We start from the raw sequence: 13,198 nt of genomic DNA, 5'->3' as shown, positions 1-13,198 counted from the left end.
AGAAATTGGGGGACCTATAATATTTAATGTGAGGAAGATTGTGCTATTTATAGTTAAGAGGTAACAAAGGGAAAAAACATGTATTGCTTAAGTCTGGGATGGCAAAAGCTGTGACAAAGAAAGGGGTGAGGTGGTTTTACACAAGTATGAATTACTGTAGAACGACTGGGGTAGAACCTGCCCCTTTGTATTTAGTTTTTCTGGCCAGTCACAAATTCCGTGGCATGTGAAAGACCTCGGCTACTACTCTGTCAGCACATAACATTGCAGTCCTTACTCCTACATTTTTATCCAGTCTAGATTTAAAGGTCTCAAGGGATCATAGCTTTCACGATTTCCCTTAGGAGATTATTACGCAATCTATTAGATCTGACTTTTGGAGGAAATTTCACTGGTATTTATCTTAAATTTTCTCTTTCTTAATTTAATTCCATTAGCCCCATCTACCATACCCTCTGATACTGTACTATGCTAATAAGTCTTCTTTCTGCTCGGTGTTCAGATTCATGGAATATAAGTAGATAATAATGGCCCTTTCTCTTAATCATCATTTAATCAGTCTTGTTTATTTCGTATAATCTTCCACCATTTCCACCTTTAAACATACTTTGTTTGCTCTTCACTAAACTCCCACCAGTTTGTCTCGTCATAAATGTGCTTGATCCTCCCAGGCAAAAAGTACATTCAGATGAAGTGAAAGGTGGAGAATGCATATCAGTGATCAGAAGGTAAAATCATTCCCAGGGTTGCTATAATTATCTCATTACTAAACATTTTGAACTCAGAATGTTCAGTTAATATTATGTTTAAATGAATGATAAACTTACACAAAGAAATTGTCTGAGCAGTCAAACCATCTTACATCTGATCTACAGTGGCACAATGCCAACATGAGATGATGATTATGGGTTTTCAGTAGTGAGGTTCCCAGATCAGATTTATGTCAATATTAAAGGCATTTTAGATTATAATCTGATATTTTGCATCAACATAGACAGTGATATTGTTATTTTGCCTGTTTTTATCTGCCTACAGATGCCAGTGGAAGGAATTGCCCCTAGAGAAATCCAAGAAATTACTGTCTTTTAAAGTTTTCTCATTGTTGCAGGGGGAGAAGACCACATCTTCTTTTCACTAGTTCTTCAATCTTAAAAAATAACCTACCAGTTCCCATTGGTTGCAGAAGGAAATAATGCGTGGTTCAGCTAAGGAAAATGATGGTGATATTGTATCAGGCATTAGAGATTTTCTTAGCAGTTGGTGATAATGGGCCCCTTGGCCATCATTGCTATGGGGAGGGTATGTTCTCAAGTCTTGGGGAGAGAAGAAAAAGACCCTTAGTGGGTGCTGCAGCTTCAGAAGAGGATTCACCATGTTCTCCTTAATAAGCAAAGGTAGAATCCCTGCTATTGTGGTAAAAATCAACCTTTACTCTGGAAGTGCATAAAGCATTTCCGTAGTGCTTGTGTTCTTTTTAACAGGTGGAATGTCACTCTGATAGAGATATAGCTTAAAAGAAAAGAAGAAAATAAAACATTCTTTATAGTCACCTAGGTTTTGTGGAAAACATGAACAAAGGAGGTGTTGACTGCAGCGTTTCATATGTAACATTTAATTCCCAGGAAAACGTATCCTAGTGACTCCTAATACTAAGAAGGCCTTATGCCCCTGATGAAAAATGTGAGGCTTTCCTAAATAAGATATTCCCCAATTGTTAAAAAGTCAAATAGTTTGATGATATATTTGTAGAAGTAGTGTGTGAAATGCACTATTTCATAGAATACAGGATATTTTCCATGTACAAATTGCATATGAATATCCATTTGTATAACCATTGGCCAATTAATTATGTATTTAGTATTATGTCATTAGAATGCTAAATATATGACCATTTTCATGTTAATATAAGGGCAGCTTACATGGTAGTTATTTTTTTGATTTACTGAATGTCATTGGTAGGTAGTGTTCAGGAGAATGAAGATATCGCTACATTATTGTGAGGCTTATTAGTTTATTAACTCAAGTACGTAAATACTAGGCAGTGACCAGAGACTTTCTGTGTGGTCGTAACTCCTCAAGAAAAAAAAATAAAAATAGACAGCTACCTTTCCACAACCAAAAGTTGAATTCAGTACTTGGTATCTTGGTATTTTGTCATAGCAAGCTATGGGGAGGTAACTGTGCCAGGACCAATGCGGTTGCAAAAGTAACTGAATATTAAGAATATAAGAATAAATTTTCAGGAACTGTTTGAAGTCATATTCCCTTTAAGACAAATGAAATGTGATAATTTAAAAAAAATTTTCAACATCAGTTATTTTTTTAGAGATTATTAGTATATAGCATATATTTAATAAATGTGACACATATTTGTTGCTCCATTTGCGTAGCATTTTGCTGTGTGTTAAAACTGTCTCCCTATCCAAAACATAACATTGCTGATAATATTTGTGGGAGTTTGGTTATCGCTCCAGGATTGTCTCAGTCAAAGAATCCCATTTCTTTTCTACCAGAAACTGTTCCCATCACTCTGAATTTCACAATTTAATGATATCTGTCACAGTGAGTGTTATAATTAGATGTGTTGCATTCTTAGCCAAAATATACATTCAACTGTACCTAAATATAGAAGCCTATCTTTTAGTAATACTGTGGTTTTCTCCAAAAATGCAAATGGCTATTAGGAAATTTTAAATTAAGTTTTTTATTTCAAATTCTAAAATCATAGGTCAATTAGATAATTTTAATTGTCTGTACCATTGCTCTAAAAAATAAATGCCCTAGAAGCAGTGGTATTTTTCTCAAAGGTATTTAAACTAATCTATATTTATGTATACATTGTAGGTTCATATAATACCTACATAGCAATTTATTTGCGTTTCAGACACACAAAGTACACTGGAAATAATTAGTTGGACACATCATGACTTAAAAAAAAGCATGCTATGCAAAGTCTATGTGCTTCTGGAATAGTTGACTGGCCTTACTGCGAACATGAATTGTGTTTTACCGAATTGTGGTGGTGGTGTGTTGTTGTGTTTTGCCAAATTACAAGGATTTGCTAAGGACAGAGGATTGCAAAACAGTGAAAGATTGCGTACCAGAGCTCGATATGTACATACTGTAGGTTACCTACTCAATAGAAGTTTCCTAAATGTAAGTATCCACAGCCATAAAATAAATCCTCAGGGGAATGTAAAATAAATGTTTTTTCAAATAGTTTTTCTCATCCCCAGTTGTATAGACAAGTCAGCTGAGAGGGAGAGATTATTATAGGCTGAAAAAGCGCACTCTTATTTTTAGTATGTTCACAGCCCAGTACAGATGGGGAGGTGCTGCTTTTTTTCCCCATGGAGGTTCTGCAGTATTGTTGTCTGATGGATCAATGTTTCCTAAAAGTCAGCAGAAAGCTTCATTTTGTGAAGGCTGGGCTCCTTCTCCCCATGCAGTCAGCAGAAGATAGCACTCCTGGGGCTTTGTACTTACGCTTTTGGAGTCTTTATTCCTGTTTATTCACAGTTCTGTAGCTTTAATAAAACTGCATGATTCCTGCCTCACTTTTCTCTTGCTAAATAAGAACAGTTGATATTTATATATAGGTTCATGGTGGCTGGGAAAAGTGCAGAGAACTTCGTAAGGAAGTTTTGCTTGTTGCAGCTTGTAAACAACATTACATACACTGTAGTGCTAGGGATGACATTAATGTGTTGTTTAAGAATCTGCTGTCAGGCCAATGCACATGCATTTTCCATAACGTATATGTGCTCATGTGTGATATTTAAACTGTTTCATAGCTGCAAATGTGTCTGGAAAAATGGCTTTGATTAATTGACTTCACTCCTCCTTTCCTCTTTTCAGATGCAAAGGCTTCATTCATTATCAGGGAAGATCAGAGGAGGAAGGCAGCAGTGTACCTGAGTCACACGCTGTTAGGGTTACAATTTTCCAAATGCCATAAGTAAACAGTATGGAAAGGGAAATATCCAGGATGGGAGAGGACCTCTGTGTTTGAAGGTCCTCTTCCATCCCAAATATTTGGTCTGATTTTACCTTTAGCAAATTTGCATCTCTCCATTGTATATACATGCAATACTTGTTACATCTTCGACTCTGTCTGCCTTTTTCATGTGTCACATTTTCAGCCCCGCAGGTGTGAGGAACCACGAGCACTGATGCACTGATTGAAGGCTATTATTTCCAGTGTCCCTTGTCCATTTGTTCCTTTTTCTTAGGAAATTATCACCCGTAAGAAATTAAATATACATACATAATTCAAAAGCCAAAACTCATACTTCACTACATCAACTGACAATTTCCTTCGCTTATGTTGGTATTTATACTTACATGAATTCCCTCCTTTTGATGCCTCTGTGCTCATAAGCGTTTATTTCTGCTAAGTTTTGTGTATGTTCATGGTATTTGTGCCACACATAATTTATCCATAAAAATCAGAATTTTGCACCAGAAGAATATTGCTAGTCAAAACCCAAAAGTTTGGCCCCATCTTTATTCATCATATTTTGCTTCTTCAGTTTAACATTATTACTGGTTAATAGGTGCACCTGAAAATCAAGCTGTATTGTAGTATCTGGTGCGTTATGTTAAATGAATCTTTTCTAGGACAGCAAGTGTCTTTTTTTTCCTAATGAAAAAGAATACCTCATCTTTTCCAATTTTCCTATCAAACACATCCACATCATCTTGAGACACTGACACATCCAGCTGCATCTATACTCAACTTCAATTATATGAAATTACACAACCTACTCTCAGGTCCTTTAGGTTCTCTTTTGCTGTGTGAGGCACACGCATAGTGCATTTCCTGTGAAGTGCATGATTACAAACTATTCAGCACAAGCCTGTTTTAAGTAAACAGTAAATTAAATATTGTCACTGCTTGTTCAGACGTGCTCTTATGAAGGAAAAAGAACTTCTAGATTTGGGCGCATAAAACTCTAGATTTAAGAAAGGGACAGACATAAACTAGGCATCCTTTTTCCTGTTTAACTTCTCTTGGCTGATCCAGTTGTTCAACAGCTGGTACAAAACAGTATATTCAGATGACCATACAAGGAAAATTGGGCTAGAAAAAATGCTGAAGGTAGCAAAATTCCTGTTTATTGCTCTTTATTTGAATGGAGAATTCACAAAAACATTCTGTCACTAACTGTCAGGTAGACTGCTGCCTGAAAGACTGCAAAGAGTCTGTCTGAGTAACATGCCTCTTTCAACCATGACAAATACAGTAAAAGAACATCATTTTATTACAGTTCTGGCAATATTATTTTCTGCTATGCCAGTCAGCCTGACTGCAGGAGTTAGGAGAGAAAGGAAATGGTTGCTTCCCTAAGAAATTAGGGCTTTTGAGTATTTTGTGGTGTCCGCTACTTCAGTACTAGCATGGTCGCTAGTATTTGGAGAAGTATAAATAAGTTTTGTAAAAACCAGAAGCTACAAATGTGTACTTGCAAAGTCTCCTTTCATCTCTGCCAGTTAAGTCGTTCCCAAGAGAAGGCAAAACTCTTTTCTTCCAAGGGGTCAAATATTGTTTTCTTTCATTCTGTAGACATTTCAAAGAGAAAAAAAGAGTTGCATGTTCACGTTCAGGGCTGCACATGATTTATGATTAATTAAAGCAAGTATCCCTTTATTTATTGTATTTTGGGTTTTTTTCTTACACGCAACTATGAGTGAGAAGCTCTGGCAAATAATTGACAAATTTATCCAAGTTATCAGTGGTGTATGGCATAACGTATAGTCAGTCATGTTTCTAGTTCCTCTCTCTGTGACTAGATTTTAATGCAATTTGTAAAAAGTAAGAATAAATTAAAAAAAGAAACACAATATTTTAATCATTGTTAAAGCAGAGATCTTTTGTAAACGAGTAAAAATATTAGTGCAAAAAAGGATGAAAAATACTTGCTTTACAAATTAAGAATGCGGAGATCTAAAGCAGTCTGATTTGTTCTTTGAAAACGGATGAGAGAGTTAACTCAAACACAATATTAATAGATTTGTTTGAGTGCGCATAAGGCCAATATATTCAATGCTGTAATTTTTTTATGGTTTCATAAATAGTGCTATCACCAACATTTCAAAGAAATCTGAAAAAACAGAGCTCATATGTGGTGGCATAAATTTAGTGTATTTTATAGAACACTCTTACTCCAGATATAGCCTACGGGTTGTGACTTTTCATAAAACCTAATGAATTTCTAGATTTGTCAGCTGTTTCAACACAGATGCACTTTGCTGATCTAATGGAAACATTTCGAGCCCAGATCCAAAATATCAATAGCTTTTAGTATCGCAAATTAGTTTGGCTATTGAGTAAATGGGGATGTGGTCCTTGATAAAAAGCAGCAAGTAATTTTGTACATGTGTTTTATGATAACTGCCTCTCCAATGTCTGATACTGAGTTTCTTTCTCTCTTTTTTTCTTTTCTTTTTTTGCAGAGTTTTAAGTTGAATGTAGATAGCCACTGTGCTTTAAAAGAAGCAGTAGTAGAAGAAGGACGTCAACTTCTTGAGCTTATTGTATCTCACAAATCAGGTAAATCCTTCTGAAATATTGCAAGTCTTTATGTCTCCAGACTATTAAAGAATGAAGAAGCATTGCTGTAAATTACTGCATATATTCACTTCCTTATGTATTATTAATATTTACATTATCAGATTGACCTTCAAGATTTATAAATGTTTCATATACTGCATACAATGCAGTGATACTTATAAAATGAAATACTGCCTGCAAATAGTCTGTTCATTTTATTTTGGTCTTGCTGCTCAGCTGAGTTTCAATTGAAATCACATCACTGAAAACTTCACACTGACACATTCTTTGATGTAGGTGCTATGGAAATAACGTTAAGATAATGAATTAGAATTTCAAATACATATGTATTTTTACATACTGTGCATAGGTAATTGCATTGGTAAAGCTTTATTTTGCCACTTAAACTAATTCTTACATTGATTTTAATATATTTATGAGGAATACATTAAAATTAAAAACACCTTTTTCCTTTGGTTAGGCTTGTCTTTTTCTGCAGAGGCCTTAAATTGAGAGGAGGGGGAAAGATATACTGATTTCCCTTTTTCTATCCCTACCACCCCCTATATTTTAAGACGTTTGCGTGACTTGTATGATAATAAGGTTTAATCAGCATATACTGCTATGGAATGCCATCTTAATTTTGGCCTAGTTAGCATGCTTTTCATCCAGGTTGAAGTTATCCTTTGGTCTACAGTTTTCTCATCATGTTATACATTGTGTCCCTGTTGTTTCACAGCATCAGACAGACCTGTGTAACGTGAAAGCTGTAGGAAATTAGTGACTTCTATGTATAGTTCCAAACAGGTATAGAAGCCATAGCAGAGAAGGGTATGCATGTCATCATACACTTAGAAAATGGTAATGTGTAAACTACAGAAAATATTTACAGGAGTTGGAGGTAAGAAAAATGTATTTGGAAGATTATGAAATGTTTCAAGATAAAGACTAGATATTAGAGGGTGAGATTACCATAACATTCCCTACTGCATAGAAATCACAGTTTATGTGGGATTTTCCTTTTCTTGAAATTGTCAGCTTAAACATAATCAAAATTTAACTTGATGGCTAAAAGAAATGTTTTGACCCTATAGCATTGTTCTGTGGTATGAACAATAGCAATGCTTGGATTTATTGCTGAGAAACTGCATTCAAATTCTTGTTGCATTTATTGTTTTAAATATCCTGCTAATTCTTTAAAGAAAGAATAATATTTAAAGATGCAGCTGGTTTTACTGTTTTTACTTTTTTCCCCTTCATTTTGGAGAAGGACTGAAGGACATGCTGCAGATGATTGCAAGTCAATGGAAGGAACTACAGAGGCAAATCAAACGGCAACACAGCTGGATTCTTAGGGCTCTGGATATCATCAAAGCAGAGATACTAGCTACTGATGTGTCTGCAGAGAATGAGGAAGGGACTGGGAGCCCTAAGGTAAGTGGCTTGAAGTTTGCCTTATTTCCTCTTATTTCCGTCTTCTTTTGAACTAGGCACCACTGAAGTTTTCTTTCCACCCTAAGGCTTTTCATTTCTACTGGGTAAACTTTTTTTTATAAACAAAATGCAATGCCTTACTCTGAAACAATAAAAAATCTTAGAACTTTCAAGTTTTCCAGGAAGACCTGTCTCATTGTCTGTAGAGGGGCATGAGGGGGAACATAAAACATTTAGTAAACAAAACATAAAGCATCTTTAACATGAATAATCAGAATGGTTTTAAATTGTTTTGTTGCAACTATAAATCACTATAATCAGTGCAATCACTCAGCTCTGACATCCATTAGCCGCTTGGTTACAGCAAATTAACAAAGAAGAGAGAAAGTGATTCATTATCTCATTCCTGTTAATGACTATCAGATGCATTGCTTAATTAGGGGATGGCCATTGTAGTGGGAAGAAGGTCATATGCCTTTTCACAAATCTTTTTGCTCTGAGTTTTAAGTCCTCCATAATGGTGCATGTGTTGAATACAACAAGTACTTTGAGAAAAAGGTATTGACACCTATCATCATTTTGTGGATATTTAATTATTAAAGAGGGCTACAGTACTTAGTAGTTGCCAAACTTAATTTTTTGTATGAGCATTTTAAATACAAACCATGCTTATTCAAATTGGTGCAAGCAGTATAGGGACACTACACACAGTAGAAACTTCTGGCATAGGGTCCAGTACCTTTCACTACCATCAGTAGTAATCAAAGGTGGTTGTGGGAGGGTGCATTGGAAAGTGTTGATTTTTTCCAATGCATTCTAAGCAAAGATTATGCAGCAGAGCAATCCAATAACTCTTAATATCTTGGCATGCAGCAGGCTGAAATTTATAGAAATAGTCAAGATTCCTGTTTCTGGAAATAACAGAGATGGTTGTGCTGAGTACATTTTCAGATTCTGATGCCAGACAATTCTTTGCATTGATATTCAGTACTTCCTCGAGAGTAGTTTGTAGAGTGACTGTTGACTAGGATTACATGAAATGTTCTGGTGTTTTCTTACCATAATTCTGCATTGCAAGAATGATCTTAGAGGTTGTGGAGGAAGAGCCAAGGATAACAATGGAACAAAAATACAGAAAAAGACCTATATGCAGGAGGCACAATTTGAACTGATATCCTTCATCACTTGCATAGTGGAAAATGCTCCTGTGCCACATAGCTCTTACTTTAGGAAGCAAGCAGTGAAGCAACACTTGGTTTCATAGTTAGGTCTGTTGAAGTAAACAGACTAGCTCAAAGTTAAGTTTCTACCCCGCCAATAATATGACCCTCTATCTCTGAACAGCTTGACTCATCCATGGCCAAAAGTCTAACTGCTTAATCAAAACTATCACATAAAAAGTGTTCTAAAATCCAGCTTGATTTTACTATGAAAATTATGGAATCCCTAGCCTGGAATAATTATATTAAAATATTTGCTTGAAAAGGGAGAAATGGAGGCAGAGCTTATGTTGCAGTAAATTTTTCATATAGATAGGTCGTATCTCCTTGCCCTGTGCTTTTTATCATAGAGATAGGAACCTGAAGCAATGGGGTTTTTTGTGCCTACAGTTAAATAAAAACACAAGTAAACAAAACAATGACAAAAAAAGGTATTTTCATGTTATTCATTGAATCACATCTCTATATGATTCTTGTAAGTATGGGCAATATTGCAGTCAAATGCCATCTACTTCTTCATGCTGAAAGATTAACTAAAATTAAAATACAGTTGGTAATATAACTGTAGATTTCAGTTTGCATTTATTTCAAAAGCCAAAAAGGAACCTGAGAAGTATAATAGGAAATCTAAAGATTATATCCAGAGGGTATTTTTCTTTTTGCTTTTTTTAAGAAACTATAGGAACAGTGTTGGTGTTTGAAATTCCTCCTTTTCCTATTTCTTTACAGATTTCTAAGACCCTAGGAAACTTTCCCTTAGGACTTTTAAAACATGTTTTCATAGTGCTATGGCATCTTTTATGCAAGCAATGGAGAGTGGAAGGGAGAGAGGGACATTCTGCACTCTAGAAATACATTGTCAACATTTATAGTAAAGAATTAATATTTTTCTTATGAAATTTTTCGTTTTCTTGTATGTAAGTTTCATAGTGGCTTACAGTGATTGCTGTAGAAATCTTAAGGGGATTTAAATACTTCTGGTCACAGAATCATAGAATAGTTTGGGTTGGAAGGGCCCTGCCTGAGGTCTTCTAATGTATTGCCTTCTTTGTACAATCTTAGAAGAACAATGAGATCTCTTCTTTAAGTAAGTATGTGCTGAGCGTGTCCAGAGAAGGGCAACAAAGCTGGTGAGGGGTCTGGAACACAAGTCTTATGGGGAGCAGCTGAGGGAACTGGGGTTGTTTAGTCTGGAGAAGAGGAGGCTGAGGGAGACCTTATCGCTCTCTACAACTACCTGAAAGGGGATTGTGGCGACGAGGGTGTTGGCCTCTTCTCCCAAGTAACCAGCAAAAGGACGAGAGGAAATGGCCTCAAGTTGCGCCAGGGGAGGTTTAGATTGGATATTAGGAAGAATTTTTTCACCGAGAGGGTGGTCAAGCATTGGAACAGGCTGCCCAGGGAGGTGGTAGAGTTGCCGTCTCTGGAAGTGTTCAAAAAACGTGTGGATGTGGTGCTTCAAGACATGGTTTAGGGAACATAATGGTGCTGGATTAATGGTTGGACTTGATGATCTTGAAGGTCCTTTCCAACCTTAGTGATTCTGTGATTTACTAAAGCTGTTATTCCATCATTTTTATAAATAAACGAATCATGTCTGTATTCAGCTTAAATTGGAGGATATAAGGTTTTACCTTCTTACCCCATCGAGAAGTACCTTTAAAAATAAACCTCAGAATTGCCATGATACATTCCAACAAGTACTGTTCTAACATTATAGCCATAAACATGACATACAGTACATCTGACTTTCATTCAGGTGTCTTAAGACACTTAGCTAACAGTAGGCGTTTTCTCCTGATGGAAGTAGTAAGTAATACTGTAAAATATGTGGAAAATAGGAGGAATGTTTGCATATATGTGTGTATCTTTTCTTTTTTCACCTTCCGGAGATGTCTGAGACCACTTGTTTTGTAACTGATCTCTTTATAATTGGGCCACTTCTCCATCAGGAAAGGCCTACTGGAACAGTATTGCTTTCAATAAACAGTAAAGAGTGGTATTGAAAAATAACATGATGTACTTTCTTTTCTAGTGGCTGTGAATGTTACTGCCTGAATATTACCCTGATCTATTTAACTCATAGTTTGGTGGAAAAGTTCATTGCTTTCTGAAGAGTTTGTAAGTTAATCGCATAACTAATGTCCTTGAAAAGTACACAAATCTTAATAGCATTTGCCCATAGTAGACATTCTCCTTCATTCAAAATTGTATGGAATAGTACTCTTAGGCTCAGCTGTAAGTTCTTCTTCCAGCATGCATTTGGACAATTAGTTCATGACTATACTTTTTGGATCTGGATATCTTTGTTCTGTAAGTAAATGTTTGAATTAAGTTTTGGTTTTTTTTGTGTAACAGTTCAGAGGATAACATCAGAACCTTAAGGCTGGTAGTTTAAAAGAATAATGGTGTAGTCTAGAAATATATATGTAGTCTGTACTGAACATGTTCCTTTCCAGAATAATTGCTATATTACTGAAAAACATTTCTACATTTCCATTCCAGCTTCAGAGAAAAAAGCATGAAACTGGTTAAGGCATTTGGCCTAATGCTTAGAACATTGAAATTTGACTTAGTTGTCTCAGGAAAGAAGCACTTGTGGGAAGATTGTCTTAACTCTGTAATCAGTTTGTCTGTCAGTGGTTTAGAAGCAGTAGGGATCTGAAGAATATTAGAAGAAGAGGTCAAAATATGTTTAATAAAGTAAATGTAAAATCACATAAATAGTAGATTGCTCAGGATAACAGCGTTTGATGTGTAAAGGGGAAAAGAAAACCAGCGTAATTTCCTCTTGATATGTAACTAAGCATCGCACACTTCCGGGATCTTCTCCCACTCAGTTGTGCATAATTTTACAGTTTTTACAGCCATTCTAAACAAAGAGTCTTCAGTACACAGAAGAGTGATTTTAATGAAAAAAATGAAAACTTGGTGAAGCTGTTTAATATTTACCACAGTTTGGGATTCCAGGAATGCTCCTTGACAGACAGTTTTATAGTGACACTGGACTCAGACCTAGTGGGTGGACTAAACACTGCAGTCCAGAACAATTACATCCTGCTCAGTGTTTTAATATGAGGATGAATTTGTGAAATGGAGAAGACATAGCAAAAGTTAGAGTATAGTAACAGTCCTTCTTTATTAGTTCAGACTTGTAACTTAATAGTAACAATAATGCTGCTATGACTACATTTAGATTAATACTTTGATACAAAAGGCATATACTAATGGAGTGTTTTGGCATCTTTGTGATCAGTGCAGAGGAATATCATATTTGTGAGTCTTTTATCAGCTCTAGATTTCTAATCTGCAGACATCAGTATGATGCATGTACTGTAATATTAAAGCCAACACACAGGTATTTTTTTTATGTCTTCCATTATTTAGAAACAGGGAAAGTCTATTATTGGGACAGTCTTAAATATTGTCAACAGAAAACAGATAGCATGATTTCAGAATCTAGTGTTTTACTTATATAACCACTTTGAAAACTGGGTTTCTAGTGTCAAATATATGCAGTTGAAATATTGCGTATATTATTTCAATGGTCAGTGCTTTGAAGTTGTCAAATGGCACGTGTAACTGGTCTTCACTCTCTTCTCGAGTTAGTTGTGTCTAGTGAAAGGGCAGGAATAGCATATGCTAGAGGGATCATTTTACTCGGGTTGCTGGAGTTTGTTAAGTCACAGAGGACTTTTAAAACATCACACCTCAAACTGAATTTATTTATTTAACTCACAATCTCTCTCTGACTTCCACATGCACAAACTCAGGATCAGATGCATGCATTCAACCCTATGTCTCATGTTCTTAATATTGTGGAATAAAATGTCAAGTAAATAGCCATCACTTCATCAGTAACAATTCGAAAGATAATGAAATGGAAATCAGACCTCCATCTCTGACATTGTGCAGACATATGGAAAGTGGATTTCATCTGGTGATGCACATGCTATCCTGGTCTACGGCTCATGGCTTAATCAAGTCTTTT

At 35.7% G+C, this 13,198-nt stretch overlaps 1 protein-coding gene across 2 annotated transcripts in view; it reads left to right on the top strand.

The window, feature by feature from the left end:
• The window catches only part of AKAP6 (A-kinase anchoring protein 6), a gene marked incomplete at its 5' end in the record, with an annotated part of 225,980 nt that overhangs the window by 76,524 nt on the left and 136,258 nt on the right, over positions 1 to 13,198 (top strand). For both annotated transcript variants that reach the window (XM_082000781.1, XM_082000780.1), the window contains 2 exons: positions 6,457 to 6,553; positions 7,824 to 7,987. In XM_082000781.1, the coding sequence (XP_081856907.1) occupies positions 6,457 to 6,553; positions 7,824 to 7,987 (261 nt within the window). The remainder of the gene's footprint in view (positions 1 to 6,456; positions 6,554 to 7,823; positions 7,988 to 13,198) is intronic.

Source organism: Phaethon aethereus (genome assembly GCF_964289735.1).
Source record: "Phaethon aethereus genome assembly, chromosome: 5".
NCBI lineage: Eukaryota > Metazoa > Chordata > Aves > Phaethontiformes > Phaethontidae > Phaethon > Phaethon aethereus.
Note: the sequence above shows the minus strand (reverse complement) of the source record. Positions and strands in the feature narration are given on the sequence as shown.